This window comes from Camelus dromedarius, chromosome 2, assembly GCF_036321535.1.
Source record: "Camelus dromedarius isolate mCamDro1 chromosome 2, mCamDro1.pat, whole genome shotgun sequence".
NCBI classification, from domain to species: Eukaryota; Metazoa; Chordata; class Mammalia; order Artiodactyla; family Camelidae; genus Camelus; species Camelus dromedarius.
Window position 1 is genome coordinate 31,055,306 of NC_087437.1, and position 27,631 is coordinate 31,082,936.

The window sequence follows — 27,631 nt, forward strand, 5'->3', positions numbered from 1 at the left end:
GTGTTCTAAGACGGTGGGTGAAAGCCACATGGCCTTTCTGGTGTATCTGTGGAAATCAAAGAACCTCACTTTTTATCATGCTTTACTGAGCAAAGCAATCAGAAGCCCACCCAGATTCAGGGGAAGGGAAATAGACCCCACCTCTCAATGAAAGAAGTGTCAAAGAATTTGAGGGATGTATTTTAAAATTGCCACAAGTAGATAATTACCTTTTTTTTTTTTTTAAAAAAAAATAGATTAGGAAACTAAAGCATAATGGAGTTAAGTGGTATGCCTAAGATCACAGAGCAGGTGACCACAGATGGAGTTAGGATTCAAGTCCAAGCAGTCTGACTCCAGAGCAGAGCCCTTAAACATAACAGCCCAGCTCCCGAGAAGGGTAAGCCAAGGGAAGTGTGAAGCCCTCTTTGGCTGAATGACCATACACTCCCCCCACCCCACTAGTCCTACATAGACTCCCCCTACCCCACTAGTCCCACTGCGGAGCCCCCTGTTGACAGACCCCCCAAAATATCAACCTGGGGAGACCGTCCTGAGTCTACACTTTGAGAGCCTGTTACTATGGATACCAAGTTGCCAGAGCTCTTCAGTGACTCAAGGGATGGCAGGAAGGGAGAGGGGCTGGAGAGGCTGCAGCTCTGGTGCTAAAAGTCCCTAAGTTGCCACAGCCTCACGTAGGTCAGACCTGGTGTTTGGTAGCAGCTGCCTCATTACCCTTTATAGATGTTTCAGGTGGCTTGTGTCTTGGTGGTCACAGTTCTAACCCTAGACTACGCTGGATACTAACATTCAACAGCTTTTACTTAAATGTGAGAGATTCCACCTAGTGTGATTTGCTGTACCCTCGTTCTTGGCTTTGATTAACTAACAGCCAAGATACTCAAAGACATCAACGTGGATTCCAGAAGGGCTAACTTTTTAAGGAGACTTCCCCTCCTGCCATCCTCAGAGGCTATAAGACCTCACTATGTCTCTGTGATTTATAATTACAGTCTTTCAGAGACAGAGAAATTTACACCCTTTCCTGAGTTCTTTACATGCAGTCGACAATGAAGCAGTTCATACAGGAGGGACTGAGGCTGATTGGGGGATGCCCAGGACTTACGGGGTCACCAAATAACTTTGTGGTAGACATCCAAGTGGGCACTGATGTCACTGCCCACTGAGCTAGGACAGAGGTCAGATTGGTAGGCATGTGTGGGTCAATCCTATGCATCTTAACAGCAAAGACCATTAACTGAATTTTCTTTCTATCTTCAGAGCTAGTTCTCATTTACACTGGGAGTGTGCATGCCTACATCCACACCCACAGGCTCTTACCACTTCCTGGTATCACTCTAATATTTTTTCATGTCTAAGTTCAGCCTCTGTCTCCTTAATCATAAGGTGATTCTTATGCCTCCATCCATCGCAAGTATTGAGAGGGTCAATGACTGAATCAGTGATGGCAGGCTTTAGGAAGGAAAGAATGTTTGACATATGTTACGTGGTTCACTGACATTCAAAAATCCTCCTTCTCCCAAAAGATTATAAAATAGATTGAGAATACTTTTTTAAGACTTACACAAAAGGAATAATCCTGCCCTTGCTTTGATATTGTTAAACTTATTTGAGGACATTCACATTAAAATTAAACTCTAAAGGGACTCTAATTAAGAATGGCTAGTGAGCCTTCAGTTGTCTTTTTTTTTTTTTTAATAACTTGAACATGATGGTCAAATATAATTTACCAACCTCTAATGATCTAAGGTTCAGAGTTATCATTGTGAAATGAAGCAGAAGTCCAACCTTTGTGGAAGAAATAGCATGGTAAAACCTTGGTATTACGAAGTCATTGGGGGTTATTTTAAAAATTTCCATGTTTGAGGATATCAAGGATAGTGGCCGCCTTACTCTTCCTCAGGAAAGTTAGAGATACCCTTTCATCCCCAGCCACAGACAGACCCAGCTCAGTTACAGCTTCGTGGCAGGATAAGGTTAAGGGGATAGGGGAGGACGGGAAAGAGGAGGGAGGCAGACACAGAAAAATCAATCCAAATTACTTTCATGACAGTGACTTGGAGTCTTCTCTCAAAGACAGACACAAACCTCTAGGATGCTGGCAGCCCGGACCGGGGCGGTGGGGAGTCAGATCTCAGAAGAGAACCCCAAGTTAAGGAAACAATCTGGGTTTTCCATAGGGAGCAAAGACAAATCTCCCAAGAAAGCTGCGGAAAATGGGAAAGACAGCAGCCTCAGCCCCTCAGGGCAAACCCAGCTCAGGGCACGGCAGCTGGCTCTAGTGCGCGAAGTGGAGATGAACTGGTACCTGAAACTCTGGGATCTGTCCAGCGAGCACACCACTGCCTACACCACCGGCATGCCTCACAGGTAAGCCTCGCGCCTCCCTGCGCCGGCTTTAGGAGAGACCGCTTGAAAGTGCTCTCCAGACTGCATGCTAGATTTCTTTTCCGGTGCTGCTAGAAATGGTAACAGCTCTAAGTGCCTTAGAGGTGGTTGACACTTCAGAATGTGTAGCTGCGAAGAGCAGGAACTTGGTGGAAATGGCAAATAATGCTCCCTGGATTGTTATTCAGAAAACACCCCTTGTAAAGAGGCAGTAGACACTCAGGAGCTGAGAGGAGGAAGGAGTAGGGCATTAGGATTTGTATGGCATTAAGATTTGTCTTAAAGTAACAATCAGAGGAGTTAAAAAATTGCCTGAAAATGCCTCCTTCCAAAGCAACAAAAGACTTTGCAATCTTTCTGCACTTCGTTACCTTGAGAACTTGGGGGTGAGAGATGGAAATGTGTTTGCTGTTTGAAAAGTGTACAGTAGAATAGTGTGAACTTGCTGAATGAGAGCTCAGCATGGCAGTAGGGGGGCAGAGTAGAACACATTGACCACCAGTATGGGACCTGAGCCCCCTGTCTGAGTAAGACAACATTAGGAGAAAAAGTTACTTAAAAAAGAAAAAAAGATAAATGTAAGACAAATCCCTATAGGTTTTCTCTGTCTTTTTCTCAGCCTCAGCTTCAAATAATGCAGAGGGGGAATAATTTCACAAGTTCTAATGTTCTAAGGCAAAGTGTACAGAGTAAAAGTGTCTGGAGTACTGAAATTTAAGGAAGCTTCTTCACTGTAACTGCTACAAGAGATCTCTTAGGAATGAAAGATAATTTTGCAAGGAAAATTATTGGGAAAATAAAGCCTGAAATAACTATTTTCATGAAGTGGTAATTAAATGGAAATGAAAAATAGTTCCAATGAAATGGTCCAAGTATAGAAAACTTGTTTTGTAGAGACTATGTGATAGCATAGAAATTCTGGAATGTATTCTACTTATCAAAGTGCTCCAGTGTGCTCTGAGCTGCCCCATTTTTATAGTTGTAATTCTAAAAAGGCAGTTTAGGAAAACATTTAGCAATTGAATTAATTGATGCATATAGATTAAAAATTTGTTGGACTACAAACTTCAAAATGCCTAAACTTCCACTTTTCAAACCTTTCCAAGGCAGGAATAAAATAGATCTTTCCAAATCTAAGCCACTATTTAAAAATCAACATTTAAAAAGTAGAACAAGGTGAAGTTTCTGGAAGGGTTCCATGAAATGCATTTATTTTTTATGGCTGGAGTGATTGGTTTGAAGCTCCGAGGCTGTTATACCCACATTTGGGGTATATAGAGGAAGGGCCCAAGGAGAATGGTCTCAGTCAAAGAAAATGTGAATAAGTTTGTCAGTGTTAGGAATGTACCTCCTAGCTATAAATCTTAAATCTTAAAGGTGGTATTAAAGAGCTTCTGGAAAAAGAGTGAGGTGGCAAAAGAAAGCCTTGATAATGTTTTTCTTCCTTTACATAATCTTTAACTTACTCTAGACCAGTAACTTCCCTTAAGGAGTCTAACACAAGACTATAAAATTCCTGCCCTATTACCTGACATTGGAATAACATTTATCAGGTCTGAGGGGAATATAAATTAAGGTAATCAGTTTGAACCAGCAATTTTTTGGAAAAGAAAAACAAACTCTACTCTTTTCTCCTTTACTCAAACAATAACAGCTTGTCCTGTAATCAGAAGAGATGATACAGAATTAATGGTTTCCATGGTAACCATGGGTATGTTGTTAATCATTGATTCACAATAGCCTTGTATGTCCCTTGTCTTGTGGTAAAGAACAGTGAAAGTCATGTCTGTCTTACACCATCAAAAGTGAAAAATGCCTTCTCCTCTTTTTTTGGGCGGTGGGGGGCAACATGATGTTTCCAGGAGGAAACTAGTACATGCAGGTAGAACTAAATCCGTATGTATTAGATATATTGCAGGGCTCAATGTGTGCATATCGCAGAAAAAGGCAATTTTTCGCATTGACAGCTCCTTTCCTTTTTTACATACCAGTGTTAGAACTACCTACCTCAATTGAGTTCTTGAGATTAGTGGGGCAATGACAATTACAATGGCAGTGACTGATGTGCAATCCCTTCAAACTGTAATGTAACCAGTAGAACGTGCAATTCCCTAAGCCACCTGTTTTTCTTTCATTTATGGATGTTGCCAGTGGAGAAGTTACAGAAAGTTTTTCTGGACTTCCAGTTGTCTTGTCTTCCAACAACATGGTCCAAGGGTGATATCTCCATTAGAGACCTGTGTGTAGAAGATAAATATGATTAATATAAAATATAAACAAATGTATCCATCTGTGAAAGTTACTTACAGGACAGAGTATGAAATGCTTTGAAGAGTCCTTGAAAACATCACACATTTGCTATGGGCATTAATTCTATGGGTAGTTGGTTAATAGCCATCAGTAGGGAATTGCTAGAGGACGCTCCAATTTCTTTTCTGAGAAGATGGAATGGAAATATTTTGCAGCAGGTTAATTCTATTTCATAAGGGATTAGAAGATTATCTCATGCTCAGATTCAGTGATAATTTATATTTCAAGCAAAGTTTATTATTAAATTATTGGAAGAAAACATTAGAGATAGAGAAGGGTCCAGTAGTCTTGGTATATTTAAGAAATAAAACTGCAGGAAGCAGGGCAGACAATGCACATTAGTCTGGTGGTAAGTGGTTCTGACCCCATTTCTGGGGCTGTGTCTGCCCAGGACTACATATGGAACAATCTAATATAATTTGCTTCACACTGATTTGCTATTTTACAGAGTTGTCTGATGATTCAGTGATGCAGATGTGTTTCATATGACTACTCATTCCTCTGCATAGTGAGGGCGGGTGATGCAGGGGCCAGAGTCCTGGAGTTGGAGGCAAAGGGTTGGCTTTTACTCCCTGTGTAACTGTGGATGTGATTTTTAAAAAATTTATTTGTTGTTTTTAAACAAAATTTTTTTCCCAGATTATGAAAGTAACTGAATTTGGTAGAAAATTTTGAAAACAGAAACATATAGAAATGAAAAGGCAACCACTGCTAATATTTTGATGTGATTTTCCCCAGCCTTTTGAATTAGAATCATATTATGTATTCTATTTTCTACCTTTTATTTTTAACTTAATATTATACCAGTCTATTTTGTTTTTTAAAAACCACTTAAAAAAAAACACTTAAAGATTTCTAAGGACTACGTATTATGACTATATTATTGCTTAGCCATTTTTATTTTACTATTTATCATTATCATAAATAATATTATGATAAACATCTTCATATCAATTTAAAAATCATATTTCTGGTTATTTTCTTAGGCTCTATTTCTAGAAGTGGAATTAATGGGTGAATATTATATGTAATATTCATATATACATATATATACACTTATATATATTTATCCTTAATGCAGTTGCAATTCTGAAAATATTTCCTCAGTGTACCTCCTCCCTGGAAGTATTTTAGAGTGCCCACTTCATTCCTTTTTCTATATCACAGAGTGTTTATATGGAATCTATCGCTTGAGCTTTATAGTAAAACAAATTGTTGAGTAAGTTAGATAACTTTTGAGTTTCTGTTTCTTTGACTGCAAGAGAGGGCTAACAGCAGTATAAAGACTTGTAAAAATTAGATGAGATAATGTACAAGTGATTTGAAAAGAGTAATGCATTTTGCTTTCAAACTCTTTAAAATAAGGATTATCATTCAGGATGGGGTGACTCTTAAAATTTCTAGCCAAAATGTGGACTTCACTTAGCACCTGACAGCTGAGGATCCTGTTGTGCTCAATTAATATTTGTGAGAGGCCATTGTGTGTTCTTACAGAGGCTTTTTTAGGGATTCATACAATCGCTACCCTCCTGGGGAAAAGTGACTTAGGGATAAAATACAAAAAGCTTTGATAAAATACTATCAGAATTAACATTCCAAACCAAAACTGACTGAACCTATTAAATTGAACCGACGGAACCTTTAGCAGGACAAGTCAACACATGAATGAGCTATAGCATGCCAATAGTGATTTCTACCATCTTAATTAATGGTTTCTTAACTGGAGAGTAGTTACACTGAGCCACATTTCTATTTCCTTTCTCTACTGTGAGAACTCTGACTTCCTAGAAGTCATTTACTTCTGCCTGCTTCCAGAGGATCAGCTGTGGTTCTATTTGAGGATAGGCAGTTCTCCAAGGTGAGTTTCGGGGGACTCAGTTCCTGCCAACAGGGCAGCAGGTGATCCATGAGCTTAGCGACCTCTGGCTTGAGTTTATGCAGGAAGTTCTGGTTGTTGAGAATGAAGCCTGTGGTCAGAGAATGAACACTGAACAGCTGTTGGCTGAGTATCCTCTTTGCATGAGGCCCCTACAAGTGACACAAAGATGCATTAGATAAGAACCCTGCCCTCAAGTTAGGTGCAGCCTGGGGGAGATGAACGTGCACTTAAGAAGAACTACATAAAAAAAAGGTCGTAACAAAGCTCAGAGGAGGGAGTGAGTACTCCCAGCAGCAGTAATTAGATTGGATTGGAAGATGTGCAGAACTTGAGCAAGAGGAGATGAGGGTTGGAGAAGGCAATCCAAGTGGAAGGAAGAGCGTGAGCAAAGGCACAGGTGTGTGAGCGTGTGGAATGGAAATGGAGAGCTGCTTCTATTCACAAGGCTCTGGCAAGCATCCTGGAGGGGTTCTTGGAGGCTGGAGCTGGGAGCGTGGCCAGGAGGATGGGAGGAGAGGATACCATTTCAGAGACTTGAGAGTTGGGCAGAGACCAGTTGTGGAGGAGAGGCAGAGCATGCAGGCTTCTCTCAAGAAGAGACAATGGAGGTAGGGAGACAGGAGGTTAGTTGAAGTCTGAAGCAGGGTTGGGAAGACATTTGCAAGAGAAAGCAGATCTATAGAAGTTTTTGGGCAGATTGGAGGAATCCAGTGGATAGAGAAAGTACGTGATGCAAACAGTGAGGCAGAGTCCCCAAGGAGGAAGAAAATGGAGTCAAGGGCCCCAGATGCAGGTGCTGGCTTTGGCAAAGGGAAGTGGTGGAACCCAGTGATGGAGGCTGCATCCTGTCATCTGCAGGCTGCACCCCAGCAAAACCACCTACCAGCTGGGGCCTCTGGGCCTGACAGAGACAGTTGGCTTGGGGGGTTAAGGCCCTAGATCCTGGAGCTAGGTTGTTGGGTTCAAGCCCTGGCTCTGCCACTGACCAGCATGTGACTTGGTTTCTTCACCTATTAAAGGTGGGTGACGAGAGTACCAATGCTATGGAGTTATGGGGATCAAATGACTTAACTAAATAAGCACATAGAACAGGGCCTGGCACATAGTAAATGTATTATTACATAAATGTTCTAAGCATAGTTCCTCACATTAGGTCCCTGCCCTTGTTATTATCATAAGACTATTAACGGATCTACCAAAATTAGGGACGCTTCCCCTTTCTGGAGTCTACTGACTCTACTGTGGTTCTGTAAATGGGTGTAAGAACACCTAGCTCTAAAGACCACTGTGAATGATATAAAACTTCGGGTGTATATTGGGCACTTGATTGGTTTTGGCCCCCTTGTCACTTCTTCCCCCTCCTCTAATGATCAGAACATAGTGGACAGCACCAGTGAAATGATATCGGGGATGATAGAGTGATGGAAATAAGCTACAATGGAATAACTCTAAATTTTTTATCACCTGTATTATGGTATGATTCTTGTACAGTAAACTGTACATATTTCAGGTGTACTGTCTGATGAATTTTGCTAGATGTATACACACCAGCAAAGCCACCACCACAATCAAGATAGCTAACATTTCCATCACTCCCAAGAGGTGCAAAGTTCAAATTCCCAATTTATCCCTTCCCACCCCCTGAATAATTCTAAATTTTTAAACCAATTTTTTTCTTAGAAAATACTATTTTTTTAATTTTATTTTTTTATTGAAATGTAGTTGATTTCCAATGTTAGTTTTAGGTGTACAGAGAAGCAATTCAGTTATATACGTACATACATATATATACATTTCAAATTCTTTTTCCATTATATGTTATTACAAGAAATTGAATATAGTTCCCTGTGCTATACATTACATCCTTGTTCATCTATTTTATGTATAGTAATGTGTATCTATTAATACTAAACTCCTAATTTATCCCTCCCCTGCCCTTTCCCCTTTGGTAACCAAAGTTTGTTTTCTATGTCTGTGAGTCTGTTTTTAGTTTGTGAATAAAATATTTATCATTTTTTTAAGATTCCACATATAATTGATATTATGATATTCATCTTCCTCTGATTTACTTTATTTAGTAAAATCTGTAGGTCCATCCATGTTGCTGCAAATGGTATTTTATTCTTTTTATGGCTGAGTAATACTCCATTGTGTGTGTGTGTGTGGTGTGTGTGTATGTGTGTGTATATATATATATCACATCTTCTTTATCCATTCATCTGTGGATGGACATTTAGGTTGTTTCCATGTCTTGGCTATTGTAAATAGTGCTGCTATGAACATTGGGGTGCAGGTGTCATTTTGAAGTAGGGTTCCTTCTGGGTATATGCCCTGGAGCGGGATTCCTGGGTCATATGGTATCTTAGAAAATATGATTGATTAGATTTTTCTTATTAGAGAGAAAGCACTTTCTTTTCTAAAAGGTGATACATATTTCTTAGAGCAGAATTTCTTTAAGGCTCTGTCTAGCTCTTGGCATGTTTATATGAGAAGTCACATAGAAGATGTAACTTTCTAGAGATGTTAGAATATGAGGACATTGTTGTGTAGTTTATTATGATTTTAGACATATGATAGAAAGATTGCTTGCTAGCTCATTGTTTTGTTATTTTGAATGTTAGTACAAATCTTAGACTAGTGAATGACTGGGTGAAGAGTGAGAGGATGAACATCAATAGGACAGGAATTAGGTAGACAGAGAAAGTTTCCAGTATCCCAGCAGCAGCTTCTGGAAGGGATGAGGTTGCCCTGGTCCCTAATGGTGATGATGTTCTGTGACTTAAGGACATTGAGGCTGTACTTGCCGTGTGCCACTGTCCCCATAGGGTAGTGAGTTGGAAGTAGACATCGCTGGGCAGGCACACCTACCCTACAGTAGCAGCCAAATACATAGGGACTTGCTTTAGGCCGCATCCCTGTGATTGCTATTTGAGTTACCTTGAGAAAACTGAACCAGTTTCTCACTTTTACAGTTCTATTAGTTGGGCCATGTGTGTGTGTCCAGTTCCTTCTGAAGGACTGTGGACACCTTGAAAGCAGTGTCCTCTTGCCCGCAGGGTTTCCTCCTAAACGGATGTTAGTGGATTATATAGAGCGCAACACTTCTGGTTCCTCTTCCCCTGATGTCCTCTGCGTTTCCAGAGGGCAGGCTTGTGCAATGGCAGGGGCATTTATTGAGGGGTTTGGAGATAATATTTGAATCCCATTTTGCTCTGTGAGCATAATAAGGTTTTAAAAGTTCTCCAGAACCAGTACCCTCTCTGTTAAATGAAAAGAAGAGACATGATGATCTCTTGGGCTCTTTCCAGCCATGAAACTACATGGTATAATAATATCATAAACCAGATGGAAGGAACAGAGTTTAATTTTCTGCTCACTGACCTTTATAGGGATTGTGCAGTTGTGTTATCTCTGCGAGAAAAAGTAAATGGGTTGATGCTCTATTTTGAAGCTTTAAGAGAGATAGAAAATTCTTTTATTTTTAGAGTGTATTCTTTTAGTAATTGGTTGACCATTGCCAGATTTTTTTTTAATTCTTTAATAGAAGGAGACAAGTCACATGAACACCTTCAGTTTGTAATGTCCCTGCTTACGAAATGTTTTCATCTTCGTTATCTCACGTGTCTTCACACAACGTAAGTCATGTGTTCTAATCTCCCAGTTTCCTCTGGGAGAACGTGCCTCCTGAAGGTGACCTGTCTGATCGTCCAGGCCCTAGACCTTGGGTCTCCTGGTCCCCACCCAGGGCTCTTTACCTGCTTTCAGTGTCTCCCAAACCGTGGCGCACTAGATGTCCCTGAGATGGTACTAGGGGGGCATGTGGACATTAAATCTCTCAATGGTTTTGTATTCATTTTCATGAGTGTTAGGAAAAATGTATAAGTTACACCTCAAACCTATGAATTCATGCCAGTGATGGCAGAGGACAAAGCTAAGTTTTAAAATAAATGAGTCAGTTTAAAGGGAAATATTCACTCAATATGAGTAGAAGTGGAACTCGGATCTGACAAAATCCTGGAGGTGGTTTATTTGTTTCGTCTCCTTCATGTTTATCAAGCACCTATAAAGCATCATGCTGTCTGCCCAGGGCTTTTTATAGTCATTCCGTTTAATCCGTATAACAGCCCTATGGACGTATTACAACCCACATCCTCACTGATGAAGAATGTGGCTTATTCACTTTCTGTCTGTGGCTGCTTAATTATTTTTTCTCTTCCCATCAAGAGGCTAAAAAATTCTCTGGGCTACCTCTCTGTGAACAGTCTCAAGTATGTTCCAGGCTACCTCTTTGAGCCATTGCCATTTTACTCCATGTCCAAAGTCACCCTTTCTAGTTCTGTCTTTATATACTGAGTATTCTGCTTCTCCTGGGATGGGGTAAAATTGTACCATGATTTTTAAATTTGGCTTTGGTTATTCAGCTTGGTTTCATTTTATACAGCTTAGGTATATTTTCTACAGCTTAGTTGATTAATTTTTTACCTTTACCCTTCAGCTGATATGCTGGTGTTAGCCAATGAGAGTCACTGTACATCTTACCTTCTCTATGAGCCTCCAGGGCTACATAAACTGGGGGCAGATCAACATAAGCTCTGATGTCAGGCCAACCCCTGTCTGAACCCTGATTCCACCACACTACCCACTGGTCACTATCTATGTGACTTGGACCTTAGTCTCCTTACTTGTAAAGTGGAAATGACAATATTACACATTCATAGAGTTGGGAGGATTAAGTGAAATTTTCTCTCTCAAAGTTTTAGCATGGCGCTGAGTGCATGGAAAGGGTCCTTCAGCAAATGCTATCCGTTCCCCTTTGGAGTGCTGTGAGCCTTGGTCTGTTATTTACCTCCATATTCTTTCTTTCTCTGGATTCCTCCCAGGTGCTTCCTGAGCCTGGGAAAACTTCCTAACCCTAGGAGAAAGGTCTCGATGTGCTGCTTCCCTTCTTGCTTCACTTAGAGCCCCGTTCTTCTAAGATTTTCATTTACATCCTCATTTAAAATCTTTTCTGATCAAATGTCTGTCTGACATGTCCTCTCTCCATGTGGAGAGCATCAATCTGTTGTCTTTGGGATGGAGAGGCCTAGGTCTGAAGTCTAGCTCTGTTGCTGGCTAGCTGTGTGGATTTCAGCAAATCATGTCCCATCTCAGGGCCCCAATATGTTCATCAACATGGTGGAAACAATGCAGATGTTTTTATCTTTGTCTAGGATTTTAAAGGTTAGATCCAATAGAAAATCCTTGGTATGCTGTAAACCGGTATCTGTATATAATCTATGTATCTCTAAAATATAACCACTAGATGTTGGCAACTTTTTTTTACCTTCTGTTCGGAGACATTGGCTCTAATTCAGTCTAGAACATGGCTTGAGAGCATGGTTATCCCTAATCTGCTTTTCTAGTAAATACAGGGGTATATACAGCCACATTTCTCTCCCAGGCCCTGGGCAGGGTTTCTTGGGTACATTGCAAAGACCAAGACATGGGCCTCCCTTTCCTAACATCAGCAGCTGCTTACTGAATACTTATTATATACCCAGCACTTTCCTTACACTATTCAGTTTAATCCTTTCCAATAATCCATGGGGTGGCAATTTTTATCAACTCTGCTTTATGGAAGGAAACTGAGACTTGGAAAAGATCCTGTCCATGGTCGGATTCAAGTAAGCAATAGAAACAGTACTTAAACCCGGAAGGTACAAGAAGGGTCACCTCTTAACCTCCAGAATATTTCCTCCCCTAGTTTGGGTTGATTGCACATGCCTACTGAGATGTCACTTTAGTAATGTCACCTTTCATTTTCCATCACAGTACAAGGGTCCTTAATGTGGGGTGTGGGAGTCAGTTTCCCTTCTCCACTCAAGGTCCTTGCCTTTGCCCTGCATGTGTCTAGTGAAGGGCTGGGGGATGTCAGAGAGCAGCTCAGATGGGGAGGAAGCCACTCAGGTGGAGAGCAAGGGCTGTGCAATAGAGCAGACTGTGGATTTCAATATTCCGGCTTCTTTCCATCAAAACAGCTATGTAAGAACAGCCCAAGTAGCATCCTCTATTACATGAATTTAACTCAATTTCAGATCTTAGGTTTAAGTTAGAGAGTCTTTGGCCTTCTGCCTCTCATACAAGCTCCAAGAGAATACAAAGGTTATACAGCAACAGCTGCCCTGGTCTCTCCAATTTTAGCATATGGTTTTTACTAAATGGCTTGTGCTAATGTTCTGCCAGGGATGCTCACTGTTGTATTTTATGCTTTTGCTCTGTGGGAGGAGGAAACAGCATTGTTTTGAGGAACACTTGCTCACACTTCTCTGGAGATGTCAGTTGAAACAGTGCTTCCTTTCCACAGCAGCCTCCCTCGCCCCGTGAAATGCCGTCAGGTGTCAATCTTCCAGTTTTGGAGAAAAATCTCCATTCCAAGTTAAGAGAAATCTTGAGTTTTGTGTACCTTGGCACACACATTGCAACTTAATCAGAAACAAAAACTTGCCAAATATTTCTTCAGTCATCAGGAAATTAAATAGGGCTGCAGACCAGATATCTGGTCCTGGTTTCCAATCCAGGAAGGATTTATTTATTTATTTATTTATTTATTTATTTATTTATTTATTTATTTATTTATTTATTTTTACATTTTTTTTATTGAGTTAGAGTCATTTTACAATGTTGTGTCAAATTTCAATGTAGAGCACAATTTTTCAGTTATACATGAACATACGTGTATTCATTGTCACATTTTTTTTTTCCTATGAGCTACCACAAGATCTTGTATATATTTCCCTGTGCTATACAATATAATCTTGTTTATCTATTCTGCATATGCCTGTCAGCATCTACAAATTTTGAACTCCCAGTCTATCCCGTCCCACCCCCCTCCCCCTTGGTAACCACAAGTTTGTATTCTATGTCTGAGTCTGAGTCTGCTTCCTTTTTGTAGTTATGTTCTTTCTTTCTTTCTTTTTTTTTTTTTTAAGATTCCACATAAGAGCAATCTCATATGGTATTTTTCTTTCTCTTTCTGGCTTACTTCACTTAGAATGACATTCCCCAGGGACATCCATGTTGCAGCAAATGGCATCATGTTGTCATTTTTTACAGCTGAATAGTATTCTATTGTATAAATATAGCACATCTTCTTTATCCAGTCATCTGTCAATGGACATTTAGGCTGTTTCCATGTCTTAGCTATTGTAAATAGTGCTGCTATGAACATTGGGGTGCAGGTGTCATTTTGAAGTAGGGTTCCTTCTGGGTATATGCCCTGGAGCGGGATTCCTGGGTCATATGGTAAGTCTATTCCTAGTCTTTTGAGGAATCTCCATACTGTTTTCCACAGTGGCTGCACCAAACTGCATTCCCACCAGCAGTGTAGGAGGGTTCTCTTTTCTCCATAGCCTCTCCAGCATTTGCCATTTGTGGACTTTTGAATGACGGCCATTCTGACTGGTGTGAGGTGATACCTCATTGTAGTTTTGATTTGCATTTCTCTGATAATTAGTAATATTGAGCATTTTTTCATGTGCTTTTTGATCATTTGTATGTCTTCCTTGGAGAATTGCTTGTTTAGGTCTTCTGCCCATTTTTAGATTGGGTTGTTTGTTTTTTTCTTAAGTCGTATGAGCTGCTTATATATTCTGGAGATCAAGCCTTTGTTAATTTCATCATTTGCAAAAATTCTCTCCCATTCTGTAGGTTGTCGTTTTGATTTACTTATGATTTCCTTTGCTGTGCAGAAGCTTGTAAGTTTAATTAGGTCCCATTTGTTTATTCTTGCGAATCCAGGAAGGATTTATTAAGGTTAGGCGGTAGGTAACTGCCCTTGACAAGATAAAAGCCCATTGATTTTATTAAAGATAACAATAGCTGCTAAACCCCAAAACCTCATTGACTTGACATAAACTTTATGTCCTACTCGTGTAAATTCAATCAAGGGTAGTTAGTTCCAGTCAGGTGGGATCCAGGCTGATGAGAGTTCTGTCGTCTTCGGCTTTTGTTTCTAAGCTGGCCGGGGGCTGAGAATTGCTGTCTGTCCAGCAGGCAGAAGAGAGTATGGATGGAGGATCACTGTCAGTGGAGCTGTGGGGAGAAGCATCATTGGCTGGAATTCAGGCATGTGACCACACGGAACTGCAAGGGAGGCTGGGAACTGTAGTGCAAATGTGTGCCATGGGGAGAGAGATGCTGGTGTGGGGAACAGCCTGCCAGTCCCTCTGCCACAGAGCTGTGGTCAGAGCAGAGTGGAGGAGGTGCTGAGGTGGGGTCTGGCTGCTTCCTTTCCCTTCAACGTATTCCCCTCATTCAAAACCTGACCCACCCACCTGGCCTTAACCACACTGTGGGGATATCTTCTGGCTTCTCTAATTGCAACTCACTTTTCTGTTTTACCGAGGTTGATGGCCCCTCAGAAACCTGTAGATGGTGAGCTGATATCAGCTTGGAACACAGCCTTGCTTGTGTCAGTTCTTGAATTCTCAGCTCCTGTTTTGAACCTCTCAGAGGTTCGGTTTTGTTTGGTTTTGCCCTAAGATTCCCAAGCAGTTGACTGAGCCGGGAGTCTCCCTGCAGCTCATGCTTTATTCCTCCTCCATGCGGTTGTGAGATGGAGTTGTTGCAGTGCAGCAGGTCAGCCTTTCCCATGGTAATGGCCACAGGCTCTAGTGCCACGGGCTTGGGCTGAGAGCTTACGAGGCAGGATCAGGCACGTGGAAGCCAGGGCCACAGAGCCTTGTGAAGAGCCGAGAGCTCACTAATTCAGTCTATTATTTCAGAACTAGCCAGCTGTGTTGGGGTTTTTTCCCCCCTACTTAGATGGGCTTTTTTATTTTTTAATTGAATTATAGTCAGTTACAATGTGTCAATTTCCAGTGTACAGCAAAATGTCCCAGTCATGCATATATACATATGTTAGTTTTCATATTCTTTTTGATTAAAGGTTATTACAAGATATTGAACAGAGTTCCCTGTGCTGTACAGAAGAAATTTGTTTTTATCTATTTTTATATATAGTAGTTAATATCTGCAAATCTTGAACTCTCAAATTTATCCCTTCCCATTCCCTTTTCCCCAGTAACCATAAGATTGTTTACTATATCTGTAAGTCTGTTTCTGTTTTGTAGAAGGGTTCATTAGTGTCTTTTTTCTTTTTTTAGATTCCACATATGAGTGATATCATGTGGTACTTTTCTTTCTCTTTTTGGCTTACTTCACTTAGAATGACGATCTCCATGCCTATCTATGTTGCTGCAAATGGCATTATTTTATTCTTTTTTATGGCCAAGTAGTATTCCTTTTTAATAGCCGAGTAGTACATAAATATACCACAACTTCTTTGTCCAGTCATCTGTTGATGGACATTTAAGTTGTTTCCATATCTTGGCTACTGTAAATAGTGCTGCTGTGTGAATGTGTCTTTTTGAATTAGAGTTCCCTCTGGGTATATGCCTAGGAGTGGGATTGTTGGTTCATGTGGTAAGTCTGTTTTTAGTTTTTTTGAGGAATCTCCATACCATTTTCCAAAATGGTTGCACCAAACTACATTCCCACCAACAGTGTAGGAGGGTTCCCTGTTCTCCACACCCTCTCTGCCAGCTGTATGTTTTTAAAAGGAGCTTCAGTATGTTCATTCAATGTAGTCGTTACCCATGTTTGTCGATAATGCACCATCAGGATTGTCGAAGACAGATAAGCCAGTCACTCTGTTCCCAGCAGCAGGACACAGCATGGTTTAGAATGTAGTATCATTAAATAAAACTGCATATCATTTACGATGTTCTAGCCCGTCTTCTCTGGCTCACTATCCTCACACAAGTTCCATGCACATTTTTGTGTGGAAGGGTGAGGAATTTGAGAAAAAATTAGTTTAAAAATTTTGGGTTGCATTCAAGAGCTCCTTTTTTTAAAATTACAAACTTGAAATAGTTCACTTTAAAAAAGCAAAGCCCCAAGTACATTTTGTAGTTTAATCTTCATATTTAATTTGATTACAGCAATGAACATTAAGTATGAAACAAGCTGTCCAAAAGGGCTGTTGAATTATTTAATTACCTCTGTGACTGAGGAGGTGATAGTCAGCATAAACAATTCTATGAGTGGGGTGCATTTGAAAGATCAGTTCTTTCTGTCTCCAAGCTTAGTAATTTAAATGATGTGACTATCCAAACAGCAGTTGCTTGTTGAATAAAATATTAAACCCTTAAATCTGTTAACAATGTTTTAGCTTCCAGATGGTCATTTATCCAAAAGAAATGGCAAAGAAGTATTAAGTTTAAATATGTTTTTAAAGTATTTTCAGTTAAATGAATTTCCAACAAAGTCAATATTCAGAATTCAAGGATACTCTCTCATTACCATATATGTAATATTGAAAGAATTTCTAACAATCAAACTAGGAAGTTAAACAGATATGCTTTTAAGAGGTTTGATCAACTATTATGTTCAATTCTGGGGATCTGAGGCTAAACAAGGCAGGCTTCCTGCCCTGAATAATTCTGGAGTCTTTTCAGAGAAAACAGTTCTGCAGCATGGTTTTATTGGTGTGATGTTTGGAGTGTGAATGAAGTGCTTTGGAAACAGATAAAGGAGCCATTAGTTCTGCCAGAAGGTGGGGAGACAAGGAAGAGAAGTGTCAGGAAAAAATACACACACAGTGCACCATTTCAACTGGACTCTTAACAAGGATGTGCAGGAGTCTGGGAGAGTGAACCAGCAAAGAGGGAGGCGGGAAAGGGGCAGGGGAATGAAGAGTGTAGTCTGTAGCTCAAAAACAAAGTTGACCTTTTCTTAAGCTAGAATCAGCTAAACAACCAAGCTGCTACTAATGGGGGGAAGAGTTCGTGAGAATGGACAAGATAAAATTTCTAAACACAGAAAATAATTCACAGTTAGGCCTTATTCATCTGATATTGTCAGAGAATGAAAAATTTCATGCAAGCAATTTTTCCCAGTACCTGAAACTTTCTGATTTAACTGTCAAGGCTTTAACTTTTTAAACCTGAAGAAGCAGTTTGACAACTCCAGTTTATCTTAATAAACGTCAACTGTTGTGTTATGTTAAAATGTTTTCAGGGACTCTTAAGGCGTATAGAACTATTTGCCTTGAAAATTAGAGGCCTCATTTTGCTATTTTATTTTTTAATGTTGGCTTCTGGATTTTTCCCCATCCATTACTTTTTCTATATCCTTACCTTGCTGTAAATTTTCCTTGCTACTGTCAGGCTGCCTACCTCTAATAGCCCCTTTCATCTAATTTGCTATCTTTACTCTGCTGAGGAAAGGAAAATAAGAAAATCTGTCTTGCTTGAATTATGACCGAGAAGAACAGGTTTATGAATTGAGGTACTCTCCCAGGAGGCTTGAAATGTGGGCTTTGTGATATCTCATTTGTTCGTTTGTAGATTCTTGCTTGTGTTCTATGGAACAAGTTTGCTAACAAGGTGACCTCTAAAAAAAATTCGGTTGTTCCTTTATTTGAATTAACATTGGAATCTGTTTGGGAAAATGCCAAATGTTGAAAGTGGCTCCAGTTGCAGTTTATCTTGGGATAACCCTTAGAGACTTTAGAAAAGCAAACCATATAGAACACAATTTTTCAAAATGTTGATGGGACACTTGTGCTCTCAATTTTATAAATTTCCCAGATGAAGAGAACATTCTATCATAAATAAAGTAAGCAAAGCGAAGCTATTCATTTGTCTTCCATGGCAGAAGCACACTTTCCAGAGGATCATTTTTCAACAGTATTTCCTTGGAACTTTGGTCAGTGATTAAACATTTACAATTATTATACTGTGAAATGACATTTCAAGAGGGAAGATAGTGTATGTGGGGGTTTAAATATATAAACTAACTTATCTTATTTAACTCTGAGGAGATAGTATTGTTTCCCTCATTTTTCTGAGGAAGAAACTGAAAGCCCAGAGAACACTCACATCACACAGTAGTGCATTGTCGGGCGAGGATTTAAACCCCTGTCCATCTGACCTCTAAGGTCACACTCCTGGAAACTTGTACTTTATTCCAGTCCTTACAGTAACTGACTCTTAATGTTGCCAGTTTATCTGAATGTTTCTTTCTTTATTGGTAAAACAAGAGAATTTAACCAGCTGATTTCTCAGATTTCTTACAGCTCCAGTAGAATCATAGATTTTTGTAGAATTAATCTTGAGTGCCTGGAAGAAGATGATGAAGAGGTAGGTGGGGTCAGGTGGAATGGTTCCAATAAAACCTCTAAGCAGTGCATTCTCTCTCAACACTGGAACTATACATTTTTAGGCTTGGCTTTGTAGCTGAGATTTACCTTTCAGGATGCCACTCTGTGTCCCAGCTTCCCAGCCTTGTCTCTGACAGGTTCAGACCCCAGGAGAATAATGCGGTAGAAGAAGATGGATGAGCCCCTTGGCAGAAGGGAGCATGTGGAGCAGTGACCTTGGAGGTGTGGGATGCTTTGCAGCTTTCAAATCTGCTTTCTGAGTAGACACTTAAGTGGTGATGGAGGAATTTCTTGCCAGACAAAGAACAAATCAACTTTATCCAGATAATCCTTCATTTCTCTTTAGGAAGGAGAAAGTCCTATTTCAAGCCATCTCATTCATTTTGTAGTCATGTAACCCATCACACTGAAGTCTTCTGAAAATTGTTGCTTACTGAGTCTGTCCACGTCGGCCACGTACGGCCTCGCCTGCTGTACACGGCGACACGTGGGGCATTATCCACATAGACTGCAGCGTTGATGGGCAGTCTGTGGAGCTGTGCAGTGCACTGGCTACTGTAACAATAACCGCCACTCATTCTGCATCAGTTACATCAAACAGCATATTTCCTTTAGTCTTCATGACAACCCTATGTTGTAATGTGGGGAGGGGTATTTTCCAGAGGAAGAAATAGGACTCAGAAAGTGTCCACTAGTCAACCCACTAGTGTGCTGTAGGAGTAGGACTCGAACCCACGTTTTCCTGCTTTCCCAGCTCCTGTTCTTTCCACCACACTCCACCCCGACTCCACGGAAATTCTTTAAGCCAGGACAGTGCAGACTGGGATGAGGTGGAACATGTCCTCAGCATTTTGGAACCACTGCTTCAGTGATGACTCAATGGCATGTGACCACAATACTATACTATCCTGATCTCAAACCTTCTGTGGCTCAACGTTACTTAAAAAGAGAGTGCAAAGCCCCACAATAGGACCAAGACCTCACCTCCCACCTTCTCTCCTGCTCACCTACCTCTTCTCCAAGGCACTATGTTGCCCCATGGTCATTTTTCAAGGCATTTTTAGCCACAGAGTGTACTTTTGCATATTGCAGTCCCATGGGCCATTTCCTTTGCATTAGCCTTAGAATGAAGGCCACACTTTGGCATCTTCTGGGATCTTTTGCAGGAAGAGCAAGAGAGTCACACCCAAAGTAGTGAAGGGAGCTTTCACTGCAGATGCCAAAACTCAAAGATACTTTCTGGCTGTGAATGTGAGTCAGTGTGGGATAAATGAAGGTGGCAGTGAAATCCCAAGGGCCAGCCCTGCCCTTTACAGCCAAGAAAGAGACTGTAGACCTGGGCACCCTTAATTATACTTCGATTTCCCCTCAGTCAAGGCTATAGTGTGCATACCTGTGCATATGGTAGCAATGCGACAGTTACACATTGGGGAGGGCTATTTGCATGTTGTGGTGCACGAGGGTAAAGTATACAAGCGGCAGGGGTGAGGAAAGAGGTAGAATGAGCTGAGACTGAGGTGCGGGCGCTGTCTTCGAGCTGCAGCTGCCTTGATGGGGGCTCCCATTAGCGCCGTGCTTTAACCCCACACACTGAACATGTGTCCCCGCCCCTGTGCTGCTGGGAATGTTTTATTCTATCCCTAGAAAAATTTTGGCCTAAAAGGAAATGAGAGGGATTGTCTAGAAAAGGTTCGATCAATGCTAAACAGACTTTCAAGATTCATCTTCTTGCTCGATGGCAAACATCTGGAAGAACTACCCCCCCCTTTCTTCACTGCCGCTGTTACGTCCTCTGCCCCACCCCCAGGACTGGGTTTCGGGGTCTCTTCACCGCTTGCCTGCATCGTGGCTCACAGTGCACTGCTTTATAGCCTTCCCTAGCCTCCTTCCTCCCTCCACTGTGAGCTCCTCACAGTGAAGGTCGAAGGCGACATTTTCTTCATTGTGTTGTGTTGATATGACCCGCACATTTTTAACTGTGGTCTCACCATATACAACTAGACCCCTAGGTAGCTCTGGCAAAGGTAAGGAGAAGAAAGCAAGCACAAGAGGAGAAACTCCTCTGATGGTGCCCAGTGGGATGGAGGCAGACGTCTCGGTCAGCTCACTGCTCTCTGTCACAGCATCACTTGCGGAGCAAAAGGATGCAGTTCCCATAAGTCATTGGAAAAGGAGGGTGGGCTTGGATCTGTGGTCTGGTGTCCCTTGTGCAAACTCGTTTGGGCAGAACCAGCATTCCTTTGCCCCAGCCGTGGGGAGACAGCCCCATTCTCCTGGCCCCACCAACTCCTGCTCAGTTTTCTATTGTAGGCCAAGACAACTTTTAGATGACTGTGACATGTCCATAAATCTAGGATATGGTGTTTCGCAAGTTGCCTCTTTAGCCAAGAAAAATTTTAAATTAGGCTATAAATGTGATCAGTATATTCCAAGAACTATAGCAGCAATCTCAAGGGCCTGGTATCTTGCAGAACTAGCTAATTAATCATTGAGTCAACCCAGGAAGGGTCCTCATCTCTGTAGAATGTCTCCCCCAAGTAGTTTTTAAGACTCACAGGACATCAGACTTGGAAGAATCTTAGAGATTTCTGAGCCCATAAAGAAACTAAGAGGACAGAGAGGTCAAGACCTGCCCAAAGTCACACAGTTATTTATGAATGCTGGACAGGTGTGGATAAAGCTTGCTGCCCACGCAGGGCTGTGTGAACCTCTGTCTGTGACTTCTGAGTCCCAGGGCCTCTTGCACCTCATCAGCAGAACATGTTTGGAAGCACCTCTCTTGTCAGATGACTGTGCGTGTCATTTTCCCCACACTCTGCTGAACCCAGGAGTATGTATACTTAGAGATTCTGAACAGTATATAATAATTATCATCCTAAGACACAGAAGGACAGCAAGACAGACGTTAACTGCCCTCCTTAGCTGCTCAGATCCATTTCTTATAGTCTTAGACACACCGTTTAAAATTGATTTTAATTTGCATTGACAGCCAAAGGGACACATAGTTCCCTCATAAACGTAGTTTCTACTCCCCTCTTCAAACTGGGACCTTTTATGACAGTGATCAACTTTTAGAGCTTCATGAAAAGAAACTTCAGTTTCAAATACTGGCCTTCTCATCCCTCTCTCCTCGCTCGGGCCTGGTTTCATATTCAGAGGACAGGAAAACACGGAAGCGGGCTCATGTCTCATTGCTGCCGACTGCTTTTCCAGGTCCAATAGGGGCAGTTCACTGAGGAACCACTTCTGTGCTGACTGAACCTGTGGCTGGTGTAAGTGATGGAACAATATTCACAACTGTACTTGGGGATTCGAGCTTCTCTGTAACGCCATCCCACTTTGATTCCTCTTCTAGCCTTCTCTCTATAAGCATTTATTTCTCTTTTGAGACCCAGAGTTTGGTTACTGAGGCAAAAATGGAAATAGATGGAAAAGGGGAAATGTAGCTTTGGGAAATTTAAAATTCAAACAAGTAAACCATTAATATCTCTGATATGTTCATTGTGTACAAAACACCATGCTGACTGTTACGGAGGTTACAAGCTTATACCAGATACAGTCCGTCCCTCCCCTCAAAGAGCTTGTAGTCTAGAGGGGGAGTTAGATTTGCACTTGCAGGAAGAGATATCTAAAACTCACACAACATAAGCCTATGTTTCTCAAAGTAGGTACAAGTACCGCTGGTGGACAAGAAGATGATTTTAGTGGGTACACAGATGGGGCATTAAATAGGTTTGATTCCCTTTGTAAAGGTGGCATATTCCTGTATCAATTTCCTTTCAATTCTTCTGATTACTTAAAAGAGAGAGAAAGAAAAAAACAACAACAAAGTCTCAGATCTGTGCTAAAATCTTTAACACCTCTCTGACATCTTCTAATCATCTCAACAAAAAAACAAAAAGATAAGACTCTAGTTCAGAGCCTTTGGACACCAACAATGTCTAGCTACAGTTTAATACTAGTCTTCATTTTTATTTATTTTTTATAGATTTCACTCTATTTTATTGCAAGTGATAAAGTTTTTCTATTTATGATGCTAGTAATATGTTTTATTACTAAATGTCTTAGTTAAGGTTGCTATGGCACATTACTATAGACTATGTGGTTTAAGCAACAAACATTTATTTTTCATGGTTCTGGAGGTAGGGAAGTCCAAAACCAGGGTGTGTGCATGGTCAGGTTCTAGAGAGAGCCCTCTTCTGTTTTACAGACAATCGTCTTTTGCTGTGTCCTCACATGGCAGAAAGAGAGCAAGCCAACTGTCTGGGCTCTTCTTACAACAGCACTAATCCCATCCACGAGGGCTCCACCCTCATGACGTAATCACACCTCAAAGTCCTCATCTTTAAATACCGTCAGGATGGAGATTAATTTCAACACAAGATATTTTTTAGAGGGACACAAACATTCAGTGCATAACACTAAGTAAATTGATTTAGACTAATAAAAAGTACATTAATTCCAAACAGCAAATAAATAATGGTACAGGTGGTACAAAAATATGGCAGAAATCATCAGGGGTCTGCAAACATTTGGGAAACAGTTTAGAATTGTCGAGTGAGTGCTTTGGAAGTGAATTGCAAAAGGAATTTCAAGGAATGATTTTATTCTAGAGGGTAGGAGGTCGGGGAAGAATTCCTGGAGGAGGTGATCTTTGAAGGAACATTTGAAGGGATTGGGGAGAAGCCACATGAAAAAAGATGTGGTAATTGGTAGGCTGGGATCAGGAAGCCTGTTGAGCTGGATGAAACTTTCATGTCCAGGAATCATGGTTGGAGAGTCACAGATGGAATCACAAGGTGGAAGGACCTTCATCTGAGGAGCCTCTTTGCATTTTTTTTTAAACTTTTTATTTTGAGATAATTATGGATTCACATGCAGTTGTAAGAAACAATATAGAGAGATCCCATACACCCTTTAACCAGTTTCCCCCAATGAAGATATTTTGCATAACTACAGTTTCAGTATCTATCACAGTTAGGAAACTGACAACGATGCAAGCCACTGACCTTACTCAGATTTCACTGGTTTTACATGCTTTCGTGTGTGTGTGTGTGTGTGTGTGTGTGTGTGTGAATACTTAGTTCTACGTAGTTTTAGCATATCTGTAAATTGGTGTGACCACCACCATAGTGAAGACATAACACTTCAAGCACAGGAATCCCTCGTCTACCCTTTTTATAGCCAGAGGCACCTCCTTCCCTTTCCTCTTCCCTGGCAACCACTAACTGGCCACCCATGTCTCTAATCCTGTCCAATCAAAAATGTGATATAATTGGAATCATTCAGTTATGTACCCTTTGACTTTGGCTTTTTTCATTCAGCATCATTCCACTTAGATTTATCCACATTGTTGTTTGTATCAGTTGTTCATTCCTTTCTATTCCTGAGTAGCATTCATAGCATGGATATACCACGGTTTACCATTCACCCACTGCAGAAAGTTTGGGGATATTATGAATAAAACTACTGTGAACCTTTGTGTACAGGTTTTTGTGCGAACATAGATTTCATTTCTCTGGGATAAATACCCAAGAGTAAATTGCTGTGTCATAGGGTAAGTTTGATGTGTTTAGTTTTATAAGAAACTGCCATACTCTTTTCAAAGTGGTGGCACCATTTTATATTCCTAGCAGCAATTTAAGAGTGATCCAATTTCTCTGAATCCCTGCCAGCATTTAGTGTTATTACCACTTTGATTTTAGCTATTCTGGTAGGTGTGTAGTGACAGCTCATTGTGGATTTGGTTTGCATTTTCCCTGATGGCTGATGATTAAACACCTTTTCATGTGCTTATTTGTTGTTCCTCTTCATGAAAAGTCTTTCATATCTTCTTTCCATTTGCTCATTGGACAGTTTATGCTTTTATTGGTGAGTTTTGAGTTTGAGTTTTTAAATATGTTCTGGATGTAAGTTCTTTGTCAGATATGTGATGTGAAAGACCGATTTCTCTCAATCTGTAATTTGTTTTTTTTCATTTGCTTTACAGGGTCTTTCATAGAGCAGGAGTTCTGAATGTTGATGAGATTCAACTTACACATTTTTCCTTTTATGGATTATGTTTTTGGCATTAAGTCTAAGAATTCTTCTCTTAGCCCTAGGTCCTGAAAGTTCTCTCCTAAGTTTTTACTTGGAAGTTTTATAGTTTTGCATTTTACATTTAAGTCTGTGATCCGATCTGAGTTAACAATATGAGGTTTATGTCAGGGGTTCATTTGCTGAGTTACTTTGTTTCTGCTCATACATGCCCAGTTGCTCCAGCACTGTTGATGGAAAAGCCAGTCCTGTTGAACTGCTCTTGCATCCTTGTCAAAAATCAGCTGGGCGTGTTTGTGTGGGTCCTTTGCTTTTTACAGCCATCTTATTGATAGTTCCTACGATTTGACTACAGCATCTGAAAAAGAAAAAGGTTGGCCTTCCACCCAAATGAACCATGTCACTAATATAATACATTATTTGATTATGAAATATTCGATGATTTGGAGAGGTCTCATTACACACTTATGAATCATCCCTAAGGCCTTATGGTCCTTATGAGAACAGAACATTTGGCCCATAGCCCACCAAAATATTTCCTTTTACCTAAATAGAAAGACATGGGGAAGGGTGCACATATTTTTTTTCCCCCAGGGCCAATACGAGGTTGCTTAAGTTCAACTTTGCAAACTTTATAGGGAAAAGAAATATGATTGGCCTTTGTCAGGCTTCTTTCTGCACAAGCTTCGGCAGGGACTTGTAACCAGCAGTTCTGCCAGGAACTCACAAGCTTCCTTGCATACAAAAGCAATAAAGGACATCTAAGGAAAACAAGCTGATCCTTCTTAGGGACATACCAAAGCCAGATAACCCAAGATAATCAGAGCAAGATACAGCCAGTCTCAGAGCTAAGTACTGTGAAATTCGCTCGGCTTCCTTGGGTTTTTGAAGCATGCATCTGTATAAACCTGCCTGTGCAGACATCCCCAGCCCCAAGCTGGGTCTGCCCAAATCCAGTGAATCGGCTCTGAAATGTAGACGGCACCTAGCTGTAACCAAGCCTCCTCCTCAGACAGCCTGCTGGCCTGTTAGGCCCAGTGGAGCTACGGAACGGAAATATCTGGAGAAGTTTTTACATGTCCATGGAATTTCGTTGCAGGAAACCACCAGGGCAGAGACGGGCATGGCTTACAGGTACTTGCTGGTTGTAATGGCATCCAACCAGGGCACTGTGCTGTAGTCAAAGATGGTTGTTATTAAAGAAAGAGGGTTTGGAAGAGCAAAACAAACACTGCAGAGAAACGGGAAAAGAAAAATGAGTGCCGTGAGCCCTCTTCTTGGGCTCCCTTCTTTTTCCAAGCTTTAAATTGTCTACTTTCTCTTTGCTTCAAAGATTACATGGTGCTAGACAAGTTCACCTGTGGAAGTTCCTAACCGGGTGCCAGTAGAAATGTCTTTGGCTTGATACTTAAGCAAAAGTATTTAGCAGGTCATGATGAAGAATGGGGGCTCTATTCTTCGTAAGGGAATTTATAAATTAAGAATAGAATTTTTTTTAATGCTGCCTGGGCTTCAAGGCTGTTATTTTCTTTTCAGCCTGAATCATGCGGTCGTGCTAATAGCTAATAAAAGAGTTCCTGAAACTGAGCAAGTTCTTCTTAAAATGACAGCACTTTTTATCAGTGTAGCCCAAGATAAATTACTGGTTGTTCTCTAACCTTCCAACACCATCATTTATTCTGTAAAAGATTAACGAAAAGGAGAAACTTTTTCCTGGTATGGGGTTGGAGGTATAATCTTTTAAAATTGCTCTGAGATGAGAAGTATCACTCTTTTTCAGAGCAGGTATTGTTCAAACCTCTGTGTGTCTGTGCTTAGCCAGATCACCCAGCAGCGCCTGCACAAATACTTCCTTGACAAATGCCTGAAGTTTTAAGCATCCAGGAGGCTGAGCAAAAGCCATTCAGAAGGACAAGGATGCTGAAAACTGAAAACAGAGCGAACAAAACAAACCCCAAACTGAAAAACAGGAAACCTTAACATTTATAAAGAGCTGTCTTAGCTCACGTCAGAATGTCTGGTTCACAGAATAAGATTGTTTTGGTGTGGACAAGATGTCCCTAAATGATTTTATTTTTCCATAATCTAAAGGTCTATTTTAATGTAATAGCTACTGCTCTAGTTATCAGCCAATTTGATTAATAAAGCAATTTTCAATGAGATGGCTCCTCTCTGGAGAGCAAAGTATCTCACACAGATTCTTTATGCAATAAAGGGCTCGTGTGGGAGAGGAAGGACCTCTTCTAGGTTTGCAGGGTGTATAAACATAGGACAGCCCACTCCATCATGCTTTAGAAGTGGAGCCTAGGAAGCATCCAGCAGCCTTTCCAAGAGAGCCCCTGGCCCCACACACTGGGATGGAGCAGGAGATGCCGTCATTCCTCACCCATCTTTCCTGCTCTGTCCTCGCTAGAGCGAGCTGCCGCCTCTCTGCCTCTCCAAGTTCTCTCCCTCTCTTCTCCATGCTTTCCTTGACCCTCAGTGGTGACAGTGGTTGGAATATAGGTCAGGTGAGGATGGACTGTTTCGTTTTTTACCGTATGATCTGCCTTTGTATCTTTGTCCCACGATGGTTGGTCTCACTGTGAACTCTTTATAAAACTTCAGAGGGCATGCCTCTTTCAAAGCCCTGGTTTAAATACCAATTACATATTTTGTGATGTGTGCCAATGATGAGACAAAATATGTTCTAGGACAATGTTTTCTAAGTGGTTATGATGGTTATGAAGCAAAGGAATACTTTCTTGAAACAGAGAAGAGCAGAGGTGTCCTAACTGAAGTTGGGGGCTTGGCGTCCACCTGCCTGAGGGGAGCAG

The 27,631-nt window shown here is 40.9% G+C and overlaps 1 protein-coding gene across 2 annotated transcripts in view; it reads left to right on the top strand.

The window, feature by feature from the left end:
* The first annotated feature begins 2,095 nt into the window (after nucleotides 1-2,095).
* KCNAB1 (potassium voltage-gated channel subfamily A regulatory beta subunit 1) overlaps nucleotides 2,096-27,631 on the top strand; it is a 344,012-nt gene continuing 318,476 nt past the window's right edge. The window contains exon 1 of one of the 2 annotated variants that reach the window (XM_031449620.2): nucleotides 2,096-2,370. In XM_031449620.2, coding sequence (XP_031305480.1) covers nucleotides 2,096-2,370 — 275 coding nt within the window. Of the gene's footprint in view, nucleotides 2,371-25,430; nucleotides 25,950-27,631 lie in introns of those variants that run through there. The other variant, XM_010986450.3, reaches the window with a different exon arrangement.